The 22,615-nt window shown below is 33.2% G+C and overlaps 1 protein-coding gene across 1 annotated transcript; it reads right to left on the reverse strand.

Moving 5' to 3' along the window:
* Window positions 1–747: 747 nt before the first annotated feature.
* LOC127718220 (uncharacterized) lies at window positions 748–22,348 on the reverse strand. Its single transcript, XM_052224196.1, has 2 exons — window positions 22,324–22,348; window positions 748–2,678 (listed from the first exon to the last, which is right to left on the reverse strand). Exon 2 carries the CDS (start codon window positions 2,669–2,671, stop codon window positions 1,010–1,012), a length of 1,662 nt encoding a protein of 553 aa, XP_052080156.1. The 5' UTR covers window positions 2,672–2,678; window positions 22,324–22,348; the 3' UTR covers window positions 748–1,009.
* Window positions 22,349–22,615: the final 267 nt, after the last annotated feature.

Here is a 22,615-nt window from a genome sequence, read left to right on the forward strand (position 1 = left end):
ACAATTTCACAATTAATAAAATTATGAGTTTGAATGTCCCTTTGATTTCTTTCGCCTCTTCTTAAGAAAGGACAAAAATAAGTTTATTATATAATCACATTGTAATATTTAATTGAATCTTTAGAGAAGAGAATATTACAAATAGGTATCGTTTTTAATTTATCACCAAATTTAAAAAGAAAAAAACATGAAACAATGATTATGTAATAACATATATTTCTTTTGCTACTTTTCTTTAAGTTGATGTTGAACATCTATTAAGCATTTACAGGCTTTTGAAACATTATGGCTACAGAAAATTTGATATAGTGATTTCAGTCATAATCATAAAATGAAACTTAACTGGTGTTTTGAATGCAGTGTATTATCTGAAAAATATATTATTTGAATGATTAGTTCATGTTTGAAATGGCCAAACGAAAATGTGTGAAGCTTTACTATTTCTTTAATGAAATATGCGGAAGGTCACAAAAAAGAAAATTGGACATGTTTTAGTGCATAAAAGATTAAAAAAAATAAATCTTTCTGAACAATCGGAAATATTTTTTTTTTCAACTTATTTGAAATTATGTGCTTGTTAGTCTTTATTTTAGAGTTGTAAACTAAAAAGCATAAAGATGTGTTTTTTGAGAAAATTGAAAGATAATTTAAACCTCTTAGAACTGTCAATATAACTTCCTCACCAGATACATTATTTGCAAGGAATACAGTCTGATACTTAAGAGATAACTCATTTCTCAGGTTCGTGTAAAATAACGTAACCAATTCATGTTAAGTTATTATTTTCTTATGTATTATTTCTTTACATCAATGCTTTAATGAGTGGATTTGTGGTAATATAATAAAATGCAATACATTCTTGTACAGTATGCTGTCCTTTTAGTTTCATTTAAATCAGCATAAACATTTCGAACAAGGAAACAGAACATATATACAAAAGTCAACATTGGCTTTCAGGATCATGACAGGGTATGAATAACTAGTGATGTAAGAGAGTTATATGCTGTTTCTAAGCACACTCAAATATCGATATATGTTTATTTTCACGACGAGGTCCGTTTACTATGTATAGTTTGGTATAGTTCTTGTTGAAGGCAGTTCCAAACGGTTCATTCAATCTATCTTCAGCCTTCAGAAGGACGTCAAGGAGTTTTCCATCTGGTGACAGACGATGCAATTTGTTTGATGTACAGATTGTCACATATATATTTTCTTTACCATCCAATGCAATGTCTTGTCCAATAACATCAGGAGATTTATATGAGAAAAAAACAGTTCCTTTGATATCAATGCAATGGAGTGTATCATTATTTAGGTCACAGCAATAAATCATATCCATCTTATTTGCCTTCAATGAAGTCAAATTACTACTACCGACATTGAATAAGTTCAAGAGACTTCCTGTCATACTGAGGAAATAAACCCTTCCCCTCCCACCTAATACTATCATGTTCTTTACAATTGTGATTCCAAAGGACTGCCCATGAACCTTCATTACTGTACCTGGTACCATACTGGTTATGTTAACAAACTGAATCGAATTGATAGATGGTAATGTTACAACTGCTTCATTTGTTCCTGGTATTATAGCTATACCCCATGCAGGAGTAGCCAGTTTACAGTCCTTAATGTGGTCTCCTGCCCCTGACCATATCGACAATGCTTTACTCTTGTCTCCCATATAACATAACAGCAGCCTATCATCATTCGTTACAATCATGTTTCCTATTCTCCCATCAAAACAAGATACTTTAAATTCATTTTTGAGTTTGAATTTTGTTGGCATTTTCGCATATTCTGGTGGTATCTGAGCTTGTGTGTGTTTAGAGGGTTTGTGTGTTATTGAACATGGAACAGATTTTATTTCCACCGATCCAAGAGAGTTAAGTGCGGTCTTTATTCCTGATGCCTTGAACTCAACATCAACACATTCGTATGACGGGACCAAATTTTTAAAGTCGCTCTCCTGCTTTGAAATATCCACTCTTATGGTATTCAACAACATCAATATTTGGCTTTCTGATCCGTGATTTGTAAGAAATTCCAATTGTTCTGATATATCTTCGATATCCTTTCGTCGGATTTCAATGTCTGAAATGTCCGATTCCGCCTTTTTGATAAGATTTGCCTCAGTAACAGCAACTTCTGACATTAATTTCTTTTCTAGTTCATCTAACCTCTGAATCAATTCATGTTTAAATTTGGCCATTTTTTGTAAAGTGGTCGCAATAGCCTTTCCTGCATTGTTTTTGTTTTTTGCTCTGTCCTCTTCTAATTGTTTGGCAGTTTTTAATAAAGCACTTAAATCTGCTGATACATCGTTGAGCATAACTGATGTCTTTATTCCACGTGCAGCAACATCAATCGGTAAAATTTTGCCACATGTGCGATGGGTATTAACGGAACATGTACGACAGCATAAGCTTTCATGATTCGAGCAGTAAAACTCTAAACTCATATCTGGATGGTCACTGCAGGTTCTTCTTATGCTAAAAGCCTTGTCAGTTTGAACTTCTTCATCGACCAAATGGTGTAAAGCGAGAGCCTTAATTGCTTTGTGAATGGCAACACAATCTGTGCATAAGGGATCTTGGCAATCAGTGCAAAATTTTACGGCAGAAGCTGATTTGTCCATTCTTGTACATGGTCCACACATTTGACTGGAAGCCATATTTTCTCTAAAAAAAATAAATTTTTGACTTCATTTGATATAGTAAAGTATAAGAAAATTTACATGTGGTCCGGAACAACTGTGCTATGGGAACGAACTGTGCGCCACGTATTGCCGACATCTACTTATTTTCAATTGAGTCGGACTTCCTTCAGACACTTGTCAAAACAAAAAAATTAAAAAGGCCAGATCATATAATTTCACATTCAGATATATTGTTGATGTTTTTTCCATTAACAATCCAAACTTTTCTGAATGGGTTCTATTAATATATCCTCCAGAACTAAAAATTAAAGAAACAACAGACACGGCTTCCTCCGCCTCATTTTAAGACTTATACCTCGAATTTGACATAAGTGATCATCTAAATACCAAAATCTATGCCAAGCGAGACGCTTTTAATTTAGAAATTATTAATTTTCTTTACCTTAGCAGCAACATATCAACTTCACCTGCATATTGGATATACATTTTCAACTCATTCGGAATTCCAGAGCTTGCAGCTATTACTCAGACTTTATAAAACGTCACCATCGTCTGAGCAGAAAGTTGATTAGCCAATGTTATGTCAAAGAACGTCTCGTCCTGTTTCTAAAAAAGTTCATTGGAAGATACTAAGATCTTGGCCCGTATGCATAAAACATCTTAATTTAAGTGTTCCTCAAACTTAGATTTCACTAAGAATTCCCTTAGTTAAGTAAAGATCTTAAGTCGTATGCATAAACTTACTTAAGTCTTTAATTAATTAAGGAATACTTAAATCGGAACCTTTCTCGCATTACCGTATGATATATATTAGCTCATCGCATGTAGTCAGCCGTGTAAAAGTTTGTTATGATTATTTACATTGATTGATCAATACATACTTTTATTAAGAGCTGGGGTTAAATTGATGTTGGTAAGTAAAACAATTCAAAAAAATTGGCGCAGACGTTTCAATGGATGAGCATGGGAAAAAAAATATTTGAAATCCAAAACTTCCTCCTACTTAATCTTTAATTCATCTTTCATGGATGTTATATTTTCTGGAGACAAAAATATATTTTAAACTCTAACAAAACATGATAAAGTTTCAATGGTGTAGCACCAAGATAGCATTGTAAGCATGTGCTTACAAATAATTTTATAAAACATATTTTTTTAGACAAGAATTTTCCTATAATCATTCAACTTCTTATAAAAAATCTATTTCGAATTAAAATAAAGGTTTTTTACAACTTCCCTTTTGCAACAAAAAAAAAAAGGAGGATAGGATCAATTTTCCACGAATCCATTTAAAAACGAGGGCATTTTTCAAAAGTCCAACAATCTTTACTAAAACACATTAATTGATTTATATGTTTACGGTAAGGTATTATCGACATTTTAGCAATATTTAATATTTTCGTTAACAGCAGTATATCACTGAATATATAAGGAAATATGAAAAATAATTCAATACGTTTTAGGTATCATAAATACGTAATATAAACTTCGAATTCCATGGGGTAGCAGTGGCGGATCCAGAAATTTTTACATGGGGGCGGGAGGCACTGACTGCCATAAGAGGGGGGTCGTTCCAGTGATTCCCTAGATAATGGTTATCAAGCCGCTAGACAACTGGATGAACTACTTTTCAAAACTTGAACTATGTATCTCCGAAATTAGTTCATGGATGTCAACAAATATGTTAAAATTGAATAAAGATAAAACCCAACTGATCATATTCACACCAAAACATCTAAAGGCAAGTGTGCCAAATCTCCAACTCAAAATCGGCAATAATGTGATGAGTAGTGTATCCTGCGTGAAAAACCTAGGTGTATATTTTGATCAACATCTTACGATGGAACGGCAAGTTTCTGCCATAGTAAAATCTGGTCATTTCCATATCAGTAATATTGGACGCATTCGCAGCTTTATAAAAAAAACCGCTTGCAAGACACGAGTGAACAGTCTAGTAACATCCAGACTTGATTATGGGAATATTCTGCTGAACGGTATCAACAAGACTACGATGAACAGATTACAAAAAGTACAAAATACAGTAGCCCGTCTTATCACCAGGACAAGAAAACATGAACATATTACTCCGATACTTGCTGATTTACATTGGTTACCCGTCCAATACCGACCACATTACAAAATACTTACGTATTTGTACTGCGCTTTGAATGGCATTGGTCTTGCTAACATTCGGGAACTAGTCAATTTACAAGTGCCAAACCGATCTCTGCGTTCAAGCTCTACAAAACAACTTACCGTTCCAAAAGTGAGGACGAAGACGTACGGTGAAAGACAATTTGATTGGGCAGCCGCATCTCTATGGAACAATATCCCGAACAGTTTAAGACAATGCAAGTCCCTAGAGTGTTTTAAATCTCAGCTAAAAACTCATTTTTATCGAATTGATTTTTAATTAGATTTTTTTCTTTTTCACTTTTACGGGTTTTACTTGTTTTGTATCAACTTTTAATGCAACTTTTGTATTCCTTTTTAGATTTTTTGCCTGTTTTGCATGCTCTTAGCCTATATTGCTAATTTTTAATTTTTTTGTTTTAACATGTATTTGCGTATTGACCTTTTATTTTATGGTAGGCATTTTTTTTTATTTTTCAGTATTTGAATCTGACACAATGTATGTTTTATGTTTTATGTTTTTGTCATTGATTTGTTTAAATTACCATGTTGAATGTACAGCGCCTTAGAGTAATTTTTATTTTTTATATAGGACGCTTTATAAATTTTCATTATTATTATTATTATTATAAACAACCGAATTGTTCCCACAAAATGGAGGTCACTACCGGTTGCAGTTAATACCACTCTGTGTATTCTAAGAACTCAACGTTTAGAATTATTTATGTAAACATGCATGTGCAGAGTAAACAAAAGGAAAAAAATAGCATGAATTCCATGAGTACTTTTCGGTATACACAACAACGAGATTGGGATATAAGGGTAGAATGAAGTTACATTATATAACTACCCTCTGTTATCTTGATTTGTTGATTATACGTGATTTTAAGAAAATTACGATGATCGTTAATATTTAGCAATAAACAAAAGATTTATTAGTAGTCTATTACTGATATAATTATTAATCATTTAAATTGTAGCTAATCTATAAATGTTCTGCAAAAAACGCATACTTTTGACTGATTTTTAACTATTTTTTTTAAATTTCAGATAGCTCTATAGGTACATAAGACTTAAGTGTAATCTTAGGCGTTTTCGTAGCATAAGGGGTTTTATGCATACCACTTAAGTTTTGTGGGCGTGACTAAAAACAACTAAGATTTTACTAAGGAAATACTTAGTTGAAGTTTTTTTATGCATACCACTTAGGTAAAAAGGGAGGAGTTTCCTTAACTTAAGTGTTTACTAAGGAAAATCTTAGGTTAAGTAGCTTCATGCATACGGGCCCTTGTTTATAAATATTCTGTATCAACTTCACAAATAATACATTATGGACATGAAGTATAGATTCTAGATACTGACGGGTTTTTTAAATTTTGAGTTCTTGTCTTTCATTTTTGCTTATGTACATTGTCTATACTCCATTTTGTGTTTCTTTGTTGAAAATTAATAGTTTTTTTTTTTGTTTTTACAGTAATATAAGATTATATTACTATGTTGACGGCTGTACCCCAACTTTTGACTTTTTAACCTATTATGTCTGTTTGTTTTACTCACACATTGTCGTCAATATAATGGAATTATATGCTGCTGTCATACAAGTAAAATGTTTAACTAGCTATCAAATCCACCATTTATCTACATAAGGAAATGCCTGTACAAAGTCAGGAATATGACAGTTGTTTTCCATTCGTTAGATGTGGATGAGCTTTTGTTTTTGCCATTTTATAAGTTCGGTATTTTTGTTATTTTACTTTTTGCATTTCATGCAGTTAGTCAATTACTTTATCATGTGTATAGTGCACCATTTAGGGATGAATACGTGTACTTATATTTCTAGATAATATTGGTTGATTGATTGATTGTGTTTAACGTCACTTGCAGCACTACTGGACATACAGTAACGATAGTTTGTATTGACAGAGAAGGCCGGAAAAAAACCAAGACCTTCGACAGGAAAGTGACAATCAGAGTCAATTAGGAATCAAAATCGAACTCACCTGCAACGTTTGGGGTTATTTTATAAATAGAAAAAATCGATCAGAAAAACATGTATTGCATAAGACATATCTACACTTTTCTACACAATTACACAAATTAAAGATAAATTGAAAGCGTTGTTCCTGCATGGTCTCGTAAAAAAGAATGACCAACGTAGAGAAAAAAAAACACTCTGATTTAAACATAAAATTCTCTGAAACTGACAATATCAAGATTCTTGATAACTTGATTGAGAACATATTTGTTACGTTTGGAGGAGGTGTTTTTCAACAAAAATTAGGAATTCCAATGGGAAGCAACTGTGCACCTTTTCTTGACGACTTATTTTTTTTATTCATAAGAGGCTGGCTTCATACAGGAACTTCTTAGAAAAAAAGGAAAGAAATTAACAGTCTCCTTCAACTTCTCTTTCTGCTATAACAATGATTTTCTCTCACTAAATAATTTAAAATTTGATGACTAAGTTGAAGGCATCAATCCCGTTGAACTTGAGATAAAGGATACAACAGATACAGTTAAGTCTACCTCTTATCTTGACTTACATTTATAAATTGATAATAAAAGTTTGTTTATCACAAAAGAGATGATTTTAGCTTCCCAATTATGATTTTTTCATTTCTATGTACCAACATTCCAGCAGCGCCTATCATGGTTTTCGTAATAGAGGGTTGCTGCTCACAAGCATCTATCAAACCAAGAGTTCCATGTGGTGAGGTTGAAATCATACCTTCCTAAATGTTTACAGATGCAATCACGAGTTGGTTGATCGTTATCGAATATCAGTTTCACAGATTATGACGGATATGTTCCAATTGTCGTAAATATAATTTCGTTATTTTCCCTCGAATGTGTCCGACCAAATTAGACTTATCACCGACTTTGCACGTACATGAGGAACACGACGGGTACCACAAGTAAATCAGGATCTGCATACCCTTCTTGAGCACCTCAGATCACCCCGGGTTTTGGCAGAGTTCGTGCTGCTGAGTTTTTAGTTTTTTTGTTGTGTTTTGTCTTCCATTGTTTGTCGTTTGGTCTTTGTTTTTACCTAGGCGTTGTCTGTTTATTTTCGACTTATGAGCTTGAATGTCCCTTTATTATCTTTATCCTCACTTACACAAAAGGCAAGTGGAGATCAACACTAGGTTTTGCAGCGCGACAATTTTATATATAACAGCCATTTTATCTAATTATCACCTTTATAATTTGCTGCGATGGAAATAACATATGCATTGTTTAAACTGTTTTCTAAACTATTAAAAGCATGAAGAACGGACATAGGATTTGACAATTATTTTCACACAGACTCTTCATATTTACACATTTATGGTAAAAATAGAAATGGTTTAGTACACAATGGAAATATATTACAGCTGCTAAATAAATACATTTCTAGGTTTCATAACGAGTGAGAATGGGATATCGCTTTGTATCAACTCGAGTTATTTAATTTCAATATAATAATAAAAAAGGCCAAATTTGTTCTCTTATGGTCAACACTTTTAATGCGTTAAATTAAAAATTCCGCGAAATGTTGATCCAGTCTTTTGCACATTCCAGTATGACGTCATATGTCATTTTCCAGTGTCAAACTTTAACATCAGACATTTTAAGACTTTTTGTACGCTTCAGAATGTAATAAAATTTGACAAAAAGAAGATTGTCAGGTGAAATGTGTGAGTATTTGGTATAGTATTGAAGAAATCACATAGATGTATGTTGCCATGGACGAAATGTTCATCGTCTTATCCTTTGAAAGTCATCAATGACCTAACGAATAGCCAATGGAAATGCCATTATGTCATCTTGTGATACTCATTAAGCCAATCAAATTAAAGCAGATTTTCGTATCACTTATTCGTATCACACTCCGTACAGTGTGATACGAGAAATATCTCTTCATGCAAGAAATAGATAACAGGCCACAACCATAAGAGAAAAGAACATAAAATAAATGCTCTTACCATAACGTGTGCTTAGGAAGGTATACAGTTTGTCTGACCTTTAAGTTGTTTCCCTTTTCATATTACTCTTATAAAGACGATAACTTCAAAAATGTCTTTAAACTATAGATCTTTTTTTTTATCTTTTATTTGTTTTTCATTGGTCAGGATTTTACAATACCTCTAAAATCACCACCGTACCATGGTTTTTAGTGTAAACATTTAAAGATATGTACAAGACTATCCTATTTGTTTTTTAAATTCATATTTATAATACAAGAATATAGTTACTGGAGAAAAAAAAACTACTAACACTCACACTTTCTCTCACTTCTAACATACAGTCACTGTAATCTTACGATTAGTATGTATGCATGTCTATATATAAATAAACTCATCATAGCTACCAGGATTGAAATTTAGTATTTGCGCCAGACGCCCGTTTCGTCTACAAAAGACTCATCAGTGACGCTCGAATCAGAAAATGTTAAAAGGCCAAATAAAGTACGAAGTTGAAAAGCATTGAGAACCAAAAATTACGAAACGTTTTGCCGAATACATCTAAGGTTATCTATTCCTGAGGTAGGAAAGCCTTAGTATTTCAATAATTCAAAGTTTTGTAAGCAGTTAATTTATTATTATGACCATATCAATGATAATTCTTGTCAACACAGAAGTGCTGACTACTGTACTTGATGATACCCTCGGGGAATTAAAACTCTACCAGCAGTGGCATCGACCCAGTGGTTGTAAATAAACTCATCATAGCTACCAGGATTGAAATTTAGTATTTGCGCCAGACGCGCGTTTCGTCTGCAAAAGACTCATCAGTGACGGTCGAATCAGAAAATGTTAAAAGGCCAAATAAAGTACGAAGTTGAAGAGCATTGAGAACCAAAAATTCCTAAACGTTTTGCCAAATACATCTAAGGTTATCTATTCCTGAGGTAGAAAAGCCTAAGTATTTCAATTATTCAAAGTTTTGTAAACAGTTAATTTATAATTATGGCCATATCAATGATAATTCTTGTCAACACAGAAGAAAGTAAAACGAAAATATCAACTGCTCACTACAGTAGAGGTATAAATGATAATAAATCACGAAAATACTGTATGAAGTGGGGACCAAAATCTCCCATAAGCATTTGCTCTATTATTTTTGTTTGCAATATAAAATTCATTAGACTGGTATTGTTTTATTATGGATTTAAGTCCAATTGCACTAGGAGCTATATTTCGTAACTTACATCTGATCTATAGATCTTGAAGTCAGCGTTACCAATTATAGCGACTGTATACATTCGTTAAACATAGGACAAAACATATTCAAGCGGGGAATAGCTTTTGTCAATACCTTTGAAATGAGCTAGGTCCGGTTCGGAACTTTGCCGTAGGAATATGCGGAGGATTACTGAATATGTGGTTGATATGGAAAAATATGTCAGATTTACTATGTATTTAGAATAATAGTCGTCAACTTGCATGTTTCCCTCACGTTTAACTCGAACCATCATTGTAATTTGACTGATTGGAATAAGCAAAACAATTAATTTTTTACTAAAAAAAATCATTCATCCAAGCTTAGTAGAAATTGATCTCATGGTTAAAGAGGAGATTTTGTTAAAAAGTTTACAACGACTACGGAGGCCGATTGACAATCAAAACTCACATATGGCGTCATGGGATAGTTTAGTTAACAAGTGATTCAATGAGATATGTAACACCAACAAAAAGCTATAAATACACATCAACATTAGGTAAACTGCAAATGAAAAGGAAATGCCGTGTTCAAACGATTAACACCGTTACTTCGCCGGTATTCTTGTTTAGATCATAACGACTCACACAAAGAGAGAAAATATATCAAGGGGACAATCAACTAATAAAACAAAAATATAAGAACAAAACTTTTGTGTAATCTGACCGATTGATTGAAATCGTTTATTAACAAGGGTGAGGACATATATATGGTGGTCACAGACGCAGGCATTTTGCATTGTCGCCTTTCATCTTTCATAAAGCGAAAGCATGAAAAGCATAAATGTTTTTCTTTTGTTTCGTGTTTTACAATAAGTCAACGTTCTTTAATAACATTAACGATACCAACGTTAAAACCGCAGATTTGCATACGGAAATACTGACTAGTGAATTGGAGACAACTAACAATCTGCCAGCAATGGAATGACCCTGATGTATTTATAGTATAAATGGTGTCAAATTTACTGCACATTGCAGTTGCGCATTTGACAAGTAATATCTTCCATTTATGCGCATGATCGAGACCAAAAATAATTAAAAACCCAAACCCAATACCAACATTGAAATGATGATTTAACCTAAAAGGACTGAAAATTAACCTAAACCCGAACAAAGAATAAGATATATGCATGAAGGAGATACATTCCTTAATTTGAACGATTTTATATCCAATTTTATATCAGTACAATAAAACAATAATCTTTTTTTCGTGACTGTTTCGAAGTACTGGCTACAGGCTGGTGAAAACATCGGAGGCTATAAGTAAACAGAGATAATAAAATATTTCCCTCTGACAAAGCTTGATAAGAGTGTCCATAAAGCAACCTAAACTTAGGAAAACACCAATACTAAGTCAAAAAACATTTTTGGTACAACTCGCTGAAATAAATGAAATATTCGGGATGTTCATTGTACCAATTAGTCCTTGTTTTCTTCAACTATCATTGAAATTATTGAATAATTATTTTTTTTAATTCATTGTTGACTATTGCTTGCATAACTACCAAGATGATGAGCTGGAAATTGAAATGCTGATGAAAAAAGAATGTTCGCTGGATGAGAAGGACAAACGCATAGTTGTTACAAGCATTCCTGAACGTAAAGATAAATTGTATTTTGCCTTTATGAAGCAACGGATTTAACATCCCAATTACGATATTTATTGAATAAAGTCAATTTAATTCGCTTCATTTGAACGCTGGTTCATAGTTTTCTCATTGGCAATCCTACAACATCTGCCTACTTATTATATAAGTCATATTAATATTGTTTGTCTTGTATTGCTGATCGTGTTTTCTACTTATGTTTCTTTTTATATCTGTATAAGTAACAACATAGACGGTAAATAAATGCAACAGGAGTATACCGCTGTTTCATAGTCATAAATCGATTGAGCGAAAACAAATCCGGGTCACAAACCAAAACCGAGGGTACCACATCAATTTTAAGAAGGAAACAACGGAACAACAGAAAACTGAACTGCTACAAAAACAAACGCTAATATACATTGAAACGCTACACACGTTAAAATTGGGCGAACATAGTTTTTGTAAGCCATTGATTCCTAACTCATATCGCTAGATGGGTTGAGTTAAACTAAAAATTTATATATCCTGCATTGCTGATTATTTTTCTGTTAATAGTTTCTGCCTGTATTCTAAACTTTTCGAGAAAGAAAGTGAAAACTAAAATTTGTCATTTTTTTATCACAACTGCTATCAGTCTTCAAGTAGTTTCGGTTTAAATAAAAAAAAAAACGTTGATCATGACACTCTTATGAATATATTTGATCTGAAGTCATTAGACCGTCTGTACAGTCAAATGTAAATCCACTTCGTTCCATTTCGAGCTATGACCTATTGTAACGACACATGCTTATTTTTAAAGACTGCATGTTGACACCCAGGCGATGATTTTATTATGTCGTTTAGTAAATATCTAATTGACGTGTATGCAATATAACATGTTGATCATGCCCAGTGTTTTTTTTTTATTATTATTCACGACAATATGTTGAACGGCTAGGTATGTTATTTAATAAGCGTTTTACAGATTAAGAGAACATAAAGCTCAATCTTTATTATTCGAAATATATCAAATCTATATTCACGTAAAAATTGTTCTCATTATCACCATTACCGGATCTCATTTTCTCAGGACTGACCCTTTCCTCGGTCTTTGGGTGATAACTTTAATTTTCTCATTGGAAATATTATATACCAGACCTCTTACATATATATAAAATACCGGGTATTGTTTGACCAATAATTTAGTCAATAATGAATATTGCAATAATTTTTCAAACTAGTTGTTAAAAAATACTTTTAAAGTACAAAAATATATAAATATTACCAGTCTTGATGCAATAACTATACTTTGATTCTTCAACGATGCCCAAGGTATAATAGATAAATCTAACAGTTTAGTTCTCTAGAAGTATACATGGTATATATAGTATATATTGAGAAAATATATTAGAAAAAGTATGAAAAAATTAAACTACATCTAAAATGAAAAAATAAAAAATAACATGAAATACTGATAACATATATATCTATTGCTGCTTTCTCTAAGTTAAATGTTGAACATCTGTTTAGCATTTATGGACTATGGTCTTTTTGTATATTGTATCTGCAGAAGTGGTAGGCAGAAGAAGTTGGGTCGCTTATTGATTTCAATCATAACCAGAAAAAGTAAAATCACAAAAATACTGAACTCCGAGGAAAATTCAAAACGGAATGTCCCTAATCAAATGGAAAAATCAAAAGCTCAAACACATCAAACGAATGGATAACAACTGTCATATTCCTGACTTGGTACAGGCATTTTCTTATGTAGAAAATAGTGGATTAAACCGGTTTTATAGCTAGCTAAACCTCTCACTTGTATGACAGTCGTATCAAATTCCTTTATATTGACAACGATGTGTGAACAAAACACAGAAATAATAGGTAAAAATGTCAACATAGGGGCACAGCAGTCAACATTGTGTTATAATCTAAATTACTATAAAAACAAACAAATATGTAACAAAGAAGCACAAAAAGGCATATAGACAAAGCACATTAGCAAAAATGAAAGACAAGAATACAAAACTTTACAATAGCACAATAACATAATGACGGGATGTATAAGTACAGAGCCACGTCATATGTATCAAAGAAACACAAAAAGGCATATAGACAAAGCACATTAGCAAAAATGAAAGACAAGAATACAAAAATTATCATAGAACAATAACACAATGACGGGATGTATAAGTACAGAGCCACGTCATATGTACCAAAGACACCCAAAAAAGCATAATGTGCTCTGTAAATTCAGAAATCATTGCGAGGTTTTTATTATTGCGTATAATGCGACTGGATGAGAATCGCAATACCAAAATCTCGCATTCTGATATCTATTACATATAGGTGTATGCAGATTTTCCTGAAATCGCAATAATAAATCTCGCATTTTTGTCTTTTTTTCAAAAATCGCAATAATACATGCTCGCAATTATTTCTGAATTTACAGTAGACAAAGCACATTAGCAAAAATGAAAGACAATAATACAAAAATTATCATAGAACAATAACACAATGACGGGATAAATAAGTACAGAGTCACGTCTAATGGATATTACCAAAAACAGACTAACCAGTAAAAGTAATTTTAATAAAGACAAATAAAAGAATATTTATCAACAAGGTCTTGATACCTTCCTATGAACTTTTTTTTTAGAAAAAGGACGAGACGTCCATTGACATACCCCTGGTTCATCAACTTTCTATGTAGACACTGGTGACGTTTTACAAAGTCAGAGTAGGAGCTGCAAGCTCTTGAATACCGAATAAGTTGGGAAATGTATATCCCATATGCAGGTGAAGTTGGTATATTGCTACTAAGGTGGGGGAGATTGATAATTTCACAATTAAAATCGTCTCGTTTGTCATAGATTCTGGTACTGAGATGACTGTGTATGTCAAATTCGAGGTATAAGTCTAAACATGAGGCGGAGGAAGCCGTGTCTGTTGTTTCTTTAATTTCTAGTTCTGGGGGATATATTAATTGAACCCAATCAGAAACGTTCGGATTGTTAATGGAAAGAACATCATCAATATATCTGAATGTGAAATTAAATAACCTGGCTTCTTTGATCTTCATGTTGTTGACAAGTGTCTGAAGGAACTCCGATTCATATGAAAATAAGAAGAGGTCGGCAAGGAGAGGCGCACAGTTCGTTCCCACAGGAATGCCGACAATTTGGTAAAAAATTCTACCTCTAAATTCAACAAATATGTTGTCAATAAGAAACTGATCACTTGTTCCTCTGTGTAGCATGTATTACCTTTTGTTCACTATTAACAAAATATGCCATATGGTATCCCAAAATAATAAATTTATAGCGTATGCTACCATTTTTATGTTGAAAAGCATTGTGGATTATTTCTTTTAGACGATTTTTCAATTTCACATGGGGAATAATGGTATACACGGTTGAAAAATCAAAAGTTTTGATAGAACTAATTTCAGCAAAAGGATCGAGATTTAAAATTATCCAGAAGTTCTTTAGAGTTTTTTAGAATCCACATATAATTAATACCTCTACGCGAGTAAACAGTTTCACAGTATTTCTGAAGACCCTCTTTCACTGCGGACAGAGTTTTTGTCAATCAGATGGACAATTCTTTAGTCGAACATGCAGATGAGCCGGCAATGTACCGTTGTTTGTACGGAATTTTGTGAAGCTTAGGTATCCAATACAAACAAGGTAAATCCTCCGATTTGTTGTTTAATGTAATGTTCATTGAAGCCATGAAGGACTAATGATTCGCCAAAATCTCATCCTTGTCAAATGATATGTTTTTGTATGTGGAATTGAATTACCTGATTGCTCTTTTATTCCTAATTCTTTTACAAGACACTCGTAGTAATGCGATTTACATACAAAGACGATATAATTTGAAGCTTTGTCCGCAGGAACAACAACATATTTATCATGAAGTGATGATAGACATTTAACAGCCTCTTTGTCTCTGAAAACAGACTTTGGTCGCTCATTCACACAGTTTTTTTCAACTTATGAATGCGACGTTTTATCAGAGACCTGATTGTTTTGACCCATTCTGACAAAGTGTCCAGTTCAACCTAAAATGCTTCATAAGCGTTTCTCGTTTCTCGTTTTTTATATAGATTAGACCGTTGGTTTTCCCGTTTGAAATGTTTTACACTATTCATTTGTAGGCCCTTTATAGCTTGCTGTTCGGTGTGAGCCAAGGCTCCGTGTTGAAGACCGTACTTTGACCTATAATGGTTTACTTTTACAAATTGTGACTCTGATGGAGAGTTGTCTCATTGGCACTCATACCACATCTTCTTATATATACTAAATTGATATTTTGAATGCAGTGTATTATCTGAAGAAAAAACACATTTAAATGAAAAGTTTAAGTTTCAAATGGCAACACGAAAGGTTTGCAGTTGTACTATTTCTTCAATGAAATCTGAAGAAAGTTTACAAACAAGAAGCATTTAACATGTCTTAGTGTTTTCGAATAGGAAATTCTGTGCTTGCCAAACGCTATTCAAAATGCTTAAAAGGAGTTTTTTTTTGTCAAAATTGAAAGAGAATTTGTTTAACTTTGATTCAAACTGTCAATATCACTTCTTCACCAGACACATCATTTGAAAGGAGTACACTCTTGTACTTTATAGAAAGCTCATTGCTCTAAAAAAAATTAGCGAATTAACAGTTGATTAATATTGACCTCTTATGTATCATTTCTTTATATCAATGCATTGATCATTGGCTTTGTGGTAATATCATAGAATAAAATAAATTCTTTGTAAAATATGGAATTGTTATAATTATCTTTAATTAAACATAAATTCTTCAAACAGAGGAACAGAACACTCATGCTCAATTCACCAGTGACAGGGTTTTAATCATTTAGAGGAATTCTTACAAATTACCAAGAGAAACTTCTTTTGCAAATCTTTAAAGTTATATGTAGTTTCTAAGCACAGTCAAATATCAATACTTGTTTATTTTCCTCACATCCTCCGTTTGCTATGTACAGTTGGTATAATTCTGGTTGAAGGCAATTCCACACGGTGCATTCAATCTGTCTTCTTCCTTCAAAAATATGTCAAAAAGCTTTCCTTCGGATGAAATACGAGTAAGTTTTCCCAAATCTGTTACATAAATATTATCTTTCACATCCAACGTCATGGCTAGTGGCTTACCTAAATGAGGAGATTTATATGAAAAAATAACAGTTCCATTGATATCAATGCAATGGAGTGTACCATTTGCCTCACAGCAATAGATTTTATCCGTCTTATTTGCTTTCAGTGAAAACATATGGCCCCTTCCGACATAGAAAGTTTTTATAAGACTTCCTGTCATACTGAGGAAATGAACTTTTCCTGATCCACCGATTACTATCATGTCATTAGTAACAGTTACTCCATATGGTCTGTCAGGAACTTTTATTACTTTACCTGGTAACATACTGGTAATGTTAACAAATTGAAATGAATTATTAGATGGTAATGTTACAACTGCTTCATTTGTTCCTGGTATGATAGCCATACCCCATGCATAGTCAACAAGTGCACAGCCCTGAATATGGTCTCCAGTAATAATGCTTTACTATTGTTTCTGCTATGACACAGTAGTACCCTATCATCTTCCGTGACAACAATGCTAGTTATTCTCCCGTCAGGATAAAGTACTTTAAATTTATTATTGAGTTTGAATTTAGTTTGCATTTTCTTATATTCCGGTTGTATCTGGGCTTGCCTGAGCTTCAAAGTTTTGTATGCAATTGAATATGGAACCGATTGTATTTGCAACGATCCAAGAGAATTAAGTGCGGATTTTATTCCTGATGCCTTGATATTAACGTCAATACACTCGTATGATGGGACCAAATTTTGAAAGTCGTTCTCTTGCTTTGAAATATCTACTCTGATAGTATTCAAAAGCATCAATATTTGACTGTCTGATCTGTGTTTTGTAAGAAACTCCAATTGTTCGGATATATCTACGATGGCTTTTCGTCGCATTTCGATGTCCGAAAGGTCAGATTCGGACTTTTTGGTAAGCTTCTTCTCAATTTCATCAACTTCCGTCATTAATTTCTTTTCTAGTTCATCTAACTCTTGAATTAATTGACGTTTGAATTTGACTATAATTTGTAGTGTAGTCGCTTTAGCTTTTGTAATGTTTTCCTTGTTTTTTGCTCTGTCATCTACTAATTGCTCGGCAGTTTTCTATAAATGCTTTAAATCTGTTGTTTCATCGTTCACCATTACTGATGACTTTAATCCGCGAGCAGCAACATCGATCGGAAGAATTTCGCCACATGTGCGATGGGTATTCACGGAGCATGTATGACAGCATAAGCTTTCATGATTCGAGCAGTAAAACTCTAAACTCATATCTGGATGGTCACTGCAGGTCTTGCGGATGCTGAAAGCCTTGTCAGTTTGAACTTCTGCATCGATCAAATGGTGTAAAGCGAGAGCCTTGATTGCTTAGTGGGTGGTGACACAATTTGCGCATAAGGGATCTTCACATCAGTGCAAAGTTTACGGCAGAAGCTGATTTTTCCATCCTAGTACATGGTCCACATATTTGACTCGAAGCCATATTTAATTTGAAAATTGGATTATGATAAATTTCATTTTTAATAGAGAAAACATATTTGCAATCGGGAATCATTTAATTTTACGTAGTCAATAGATATCTTTATATATATTGCAACATAAAAATGAAAATAGTTAATTATATGTATATATATATATTTATCTTACCTCCTATAGATATATAGGGTTAGTTACCATATGAGGTTAGTAAGGAGTAATTTCTCTTTCAAAACAAAAAAGAAGGTACGTACCTTTATAAAAACAATACGGTGTTGAGGAAAATCTGAAAGGTTTCAACAGACGAAGAAATTGATGATGAAAGATTGAAATAAATTCATACAACACTTTTAAAGATAACAAGTTGTTATTGTTGGCATTAAGGAGTTACTTCCCTTTCAAAACAAAAAAGAAATCTGAAAGGTTTCAACAGACAAAGACATTAATACATGTAATGAACGATTGAAATAAATTCATAAAACAAATTTAAAGCTTGCAAGTTGTTATTGTTGGCATTTGTTTTTTGTATAGGGACAAATGGAAGTATATTCTTAATACTATGTATTGAAGACTTAATCACTTTGATAGGCCGCTAGTTTTTATACCATTTGTTAAGCTAGTCGGTAAGATAAATTCGTTTCCCAGTGTGCTAGTGACCTAAAACGATATGTATATGGGGTCAGTAATTCCATATGGAATTCGCTCTCATCCCACATGGAATTAACTGACCCCATATATATTGTATTAGGTCACTAACACACCGTGTAACTAATAATATTTTTAAAAATTAACGTTGGATATATCATTTTATGGATTTTTTGGTTACGTGTTGCTTACTAAACGTCCAATGTGTTTATAAATATATATATATATAGTATCGGTAATGAATGGAGAGATAGTAGACATCTACAAAAACTACATTGTTTAACTAAACATGGTCAAGATTCGTTCTAAATGAACAGAAGTAAATCAAAATCTGACAGGAAAAAAGTCAAGAATGGTTCAGCTAGGAATTAATGAATAGAGTACATCGAAAGTTATAGTGCCTTCGACCGAAAAACAAACCAATTACCAATGGTGAAATAGATCAATAATAACCAAGTTAATTAAGAATTCGGAAGAAAATAAATGGTCTTAACTTCTAAGCATAAAATGTCCCCCCCCCCCCCCCCCCCCCCGTATTTCATGACCCACATATCCGGTACAGCAATAACGGTGAAACTCAACGTAGATCAAGGTTTAACAGAGCGCAAATGCTACAATTTGTATAGATGTCACTCATTCTATTTATGATTTTCCATTTTTGAATGACCGCCTTTGTATCTTATTTAGCAACGGTTAACTACGTATCCTTTAAAAAAAGTACCCTTATTCTTTAAAAGAAAATGGAACGAGCATGGGTAATTGTGCGGGATTTGACAATGATAATGAATTTACCCATACTATGGGTTAAACATAATGGTAAGTTTAAGATTTTGGTTTCCCTTTACATAATATTTCAAGATTGAAACCATCAACGGCTATTTGAAGTATATAGATCTTTAAGTCATTATTTGCACTTTGCATGAATGTCTTTACGCCCCCTCATTTACAACTGTCTTGAAAAAGGCATCTGCTGCATACAGGGAGCTTTGAAATGTCTCAAGCATGTTTTCAATTTATCGTTCATAAGCAGACTAGTTTCATTGTTTAAGACAACCTCGTACAGCAAAAGGAGTCCCAGAGAGCAAAAGGTAGTAGCAGGGGTAAACAAACCCAAAAAAATGGAAGATATATCCCCTAATAGCTTGAACTGTTCTCTTTGACATTCTATGCATTTGTTTTCGCAGAAGAAAATGATTCATTTTATAATCGACAGCTTTTATAAAGATATAAGCAGATGTGGTGTGAGTGTCAATGAGACAACTCTCCATCCAAGTCAAAATGTATATAATGTTAACAACTATAGGTCAAAGTATGGCCTTCAAGACGGAGCCGTTGCTTACACCGAACAGTAAGCTATAAAGGGCCACAAAATGACTAGTGTGAAACAGTTAAAACAGGCAAAACCAACGGATTATTCTATATATAAAACGAGAAACGCTAAACACTTATGAACCTCATCAACAAACGACAACCACAGAACAACAGGCTCCTGACTTAGGACAGGTGCATGAAAATGAAGCTGGTTAAAACTAGTTAAACTTTAAACTTTGACGCCGCATTTTAGTAAAGGTCTTAATTCCGGACGGGATAATCATAATTCGCTCCTTATTGTTAACGTTAATTTTTGTTTGGCGTGTATATTCCACAACCGCCTCAGTCGTGACGTTTAAGATTTCAATCATGGAAATATATGTATAACTGTTGCTTAAGTCAGGAATTTCGTTTAAACAAATTATCTGATCCTTTCTGAATTCTTTCATAAATACAAAGATTAGGTTATAAAGTTTGGCTGAACCTTGTGTAAAAACCTGTGTAAACGAGATGCTTTATCCCTATTCTACTTTCAGAAACTATGAGTATTTCTATGAAAGGTACTGTATGTCCTCTAACCATTTGTTAGTTGTGCAAGTGTTTCGTTCCAATATGACGAGTTAATCCTTTGTTATAAAATTACTAGGTTTGCAAACATGTTTAATCCCATCATAAGATGTTTATGCCCGGCACATGTGAGTACCCTGTAATTCAGTGGTTGTCGTCAGCATATTTATTTTTTGTTTATTATTGTTTTAATCATGAATCGTCCTGTTGTTATTCTTGTTTGATTGTTTTACATTATGTCAGGTCAAGGACTCTAATAGCTTATTTTACGGTATGATCTTTGCTCGTTGCGAAGGACGTACTGTGACTAATAGCTCGTTACATCTTAACATAGTTCCGTCATTGCTATCCACACCACATATAACATGTATAACTATTTGTGTGCGTCAATATGCAAAAAAAGTTAATCTCTCGAGATCCCGGGCTCTGTTCCAATGACTGTCTTATGAAAGATACGTGTGCTTTTGTTTGACTGTGTGACGAATGTTTTAGTATTTTGCATTCAGTTTGCGTGTCTACATTAAAAAGTGTAAGGATTAAATCGTGATGTATTGTTTTCTAATCTTTAGAAAGTCAATCTGTTTAAATTAAAAAAAAACCTCCGTATCACGGATACATGCCACGACTAAGATTATTGCTTCAAACGGGGGATCGAATGACGAATTTATAAAATTTCATTTCTGTTCCATCTTCACAACTTTCAATAAACAACATTTTGAGTTTCAAATCCGAGACCATCCATTAAGATTTTCATTTATTTTTCATTTCATATTTTATGTACTCTTCCTTTAATATTTTTTGTGTGTGATACTTTTTCATATCATGCTACTGGCTTGAGCTAGACAATTATCGCTAGTATCTAAGGCCTGTTAGCAACAGCGTATTTTTCTCAGTCGAGCGACATAGCAAAAGGTAAACCGTGATAAACGGACTCAGATCTGTACTTAGTGTCTTTTTATTGTTGGGATGTACAAGTACCCGGCCATATCGGTCAGGGGGGGGGGGGAGGGGGGGGGGGGATCCCGCTAACATGTTGAACCACGCCACATTCTGTGTGTATGTACCTATCCCAAGTCAGGAGCCTGTAATTCAGTGGTTGTCGTTTGTTACTGTGTTACATTTTTTTTGTATATTAATTACGCCGTTAGTTTTCTCGTTGTAATTGTTTTACATTTGTCATTTCGGGGCCTTTTATAGCTGACTATGCGGTATAGGGTTTGCTCATTGTTGAAGGCCGTACGGTGATCTATAGTTGTTAATTTCTGTGTCATTTGGTCTCTTGTGAAGAGTTGTCTCATTGGCAATCATACCACATCTTTTTTTTATATCATGAGATTATCAATCAATAGTCTTTCGAGCTAGAGAACGTTTCGCGGATACATCTCATCTTAGGGCTTTCGCCTTCGACAAAATTGTAGCTGATATACACCCTCTCGCTTGAAATACCATCGATAATCTATATTTACCTTGGGTTTATACGAAAGAAAAAATATATATCAGGAAGTAAAATCCCTTATCTATTCAACGAACAATAACCATTTAAATATCAATTTTGTTGGTTTTCATAACATACACACCATCAGTAGTTCATTTGTAAAGGGCTCACACATTTCTTTTGTAAAAAAGTAAAGTGAGTGTGTTATTAAAAAAACTAAATAGAGATATTATACATACTGTCGTCGTTGTCTGACGCAACACAGTTATCTTCCCTTTTATACTGATCAAGAATTCCTTTAATTCGGGTATAATGACATACTTTTACATGGGTTGTAAGAGTTGTTTAATACTAAAGATTTAAGATCACTTAATCAAAACTACAAGCAAAACACCAAACATTACAAACTGAAACAAATTAAAACTAAAACATTCATAATGTAAAAAACAAATAGTAAAACAAAAACAATAAAAACATAAAACACAAAACAACCAAAACACAAAACAAAGAAAACAACGGAAAAAAATGAAA

Source organism: Mytilus californianus, unplaced genomic scaffold (assembly GCF_021869535.1).
Source record: "Mytilus californianus isolate M0D057914Y unplaced genomic scaffold, xbMytCali1.0.p SCAF_10, whole genome shotgun sequence".
In the NCBI taxonomy this organism is placed as follows: domain Eukaryota; kingdom Metazoa; phylum Mollusca; class Bivalvia; order Mytilida; family Mytilidae; genus Mytilus; species Mytilus californianus.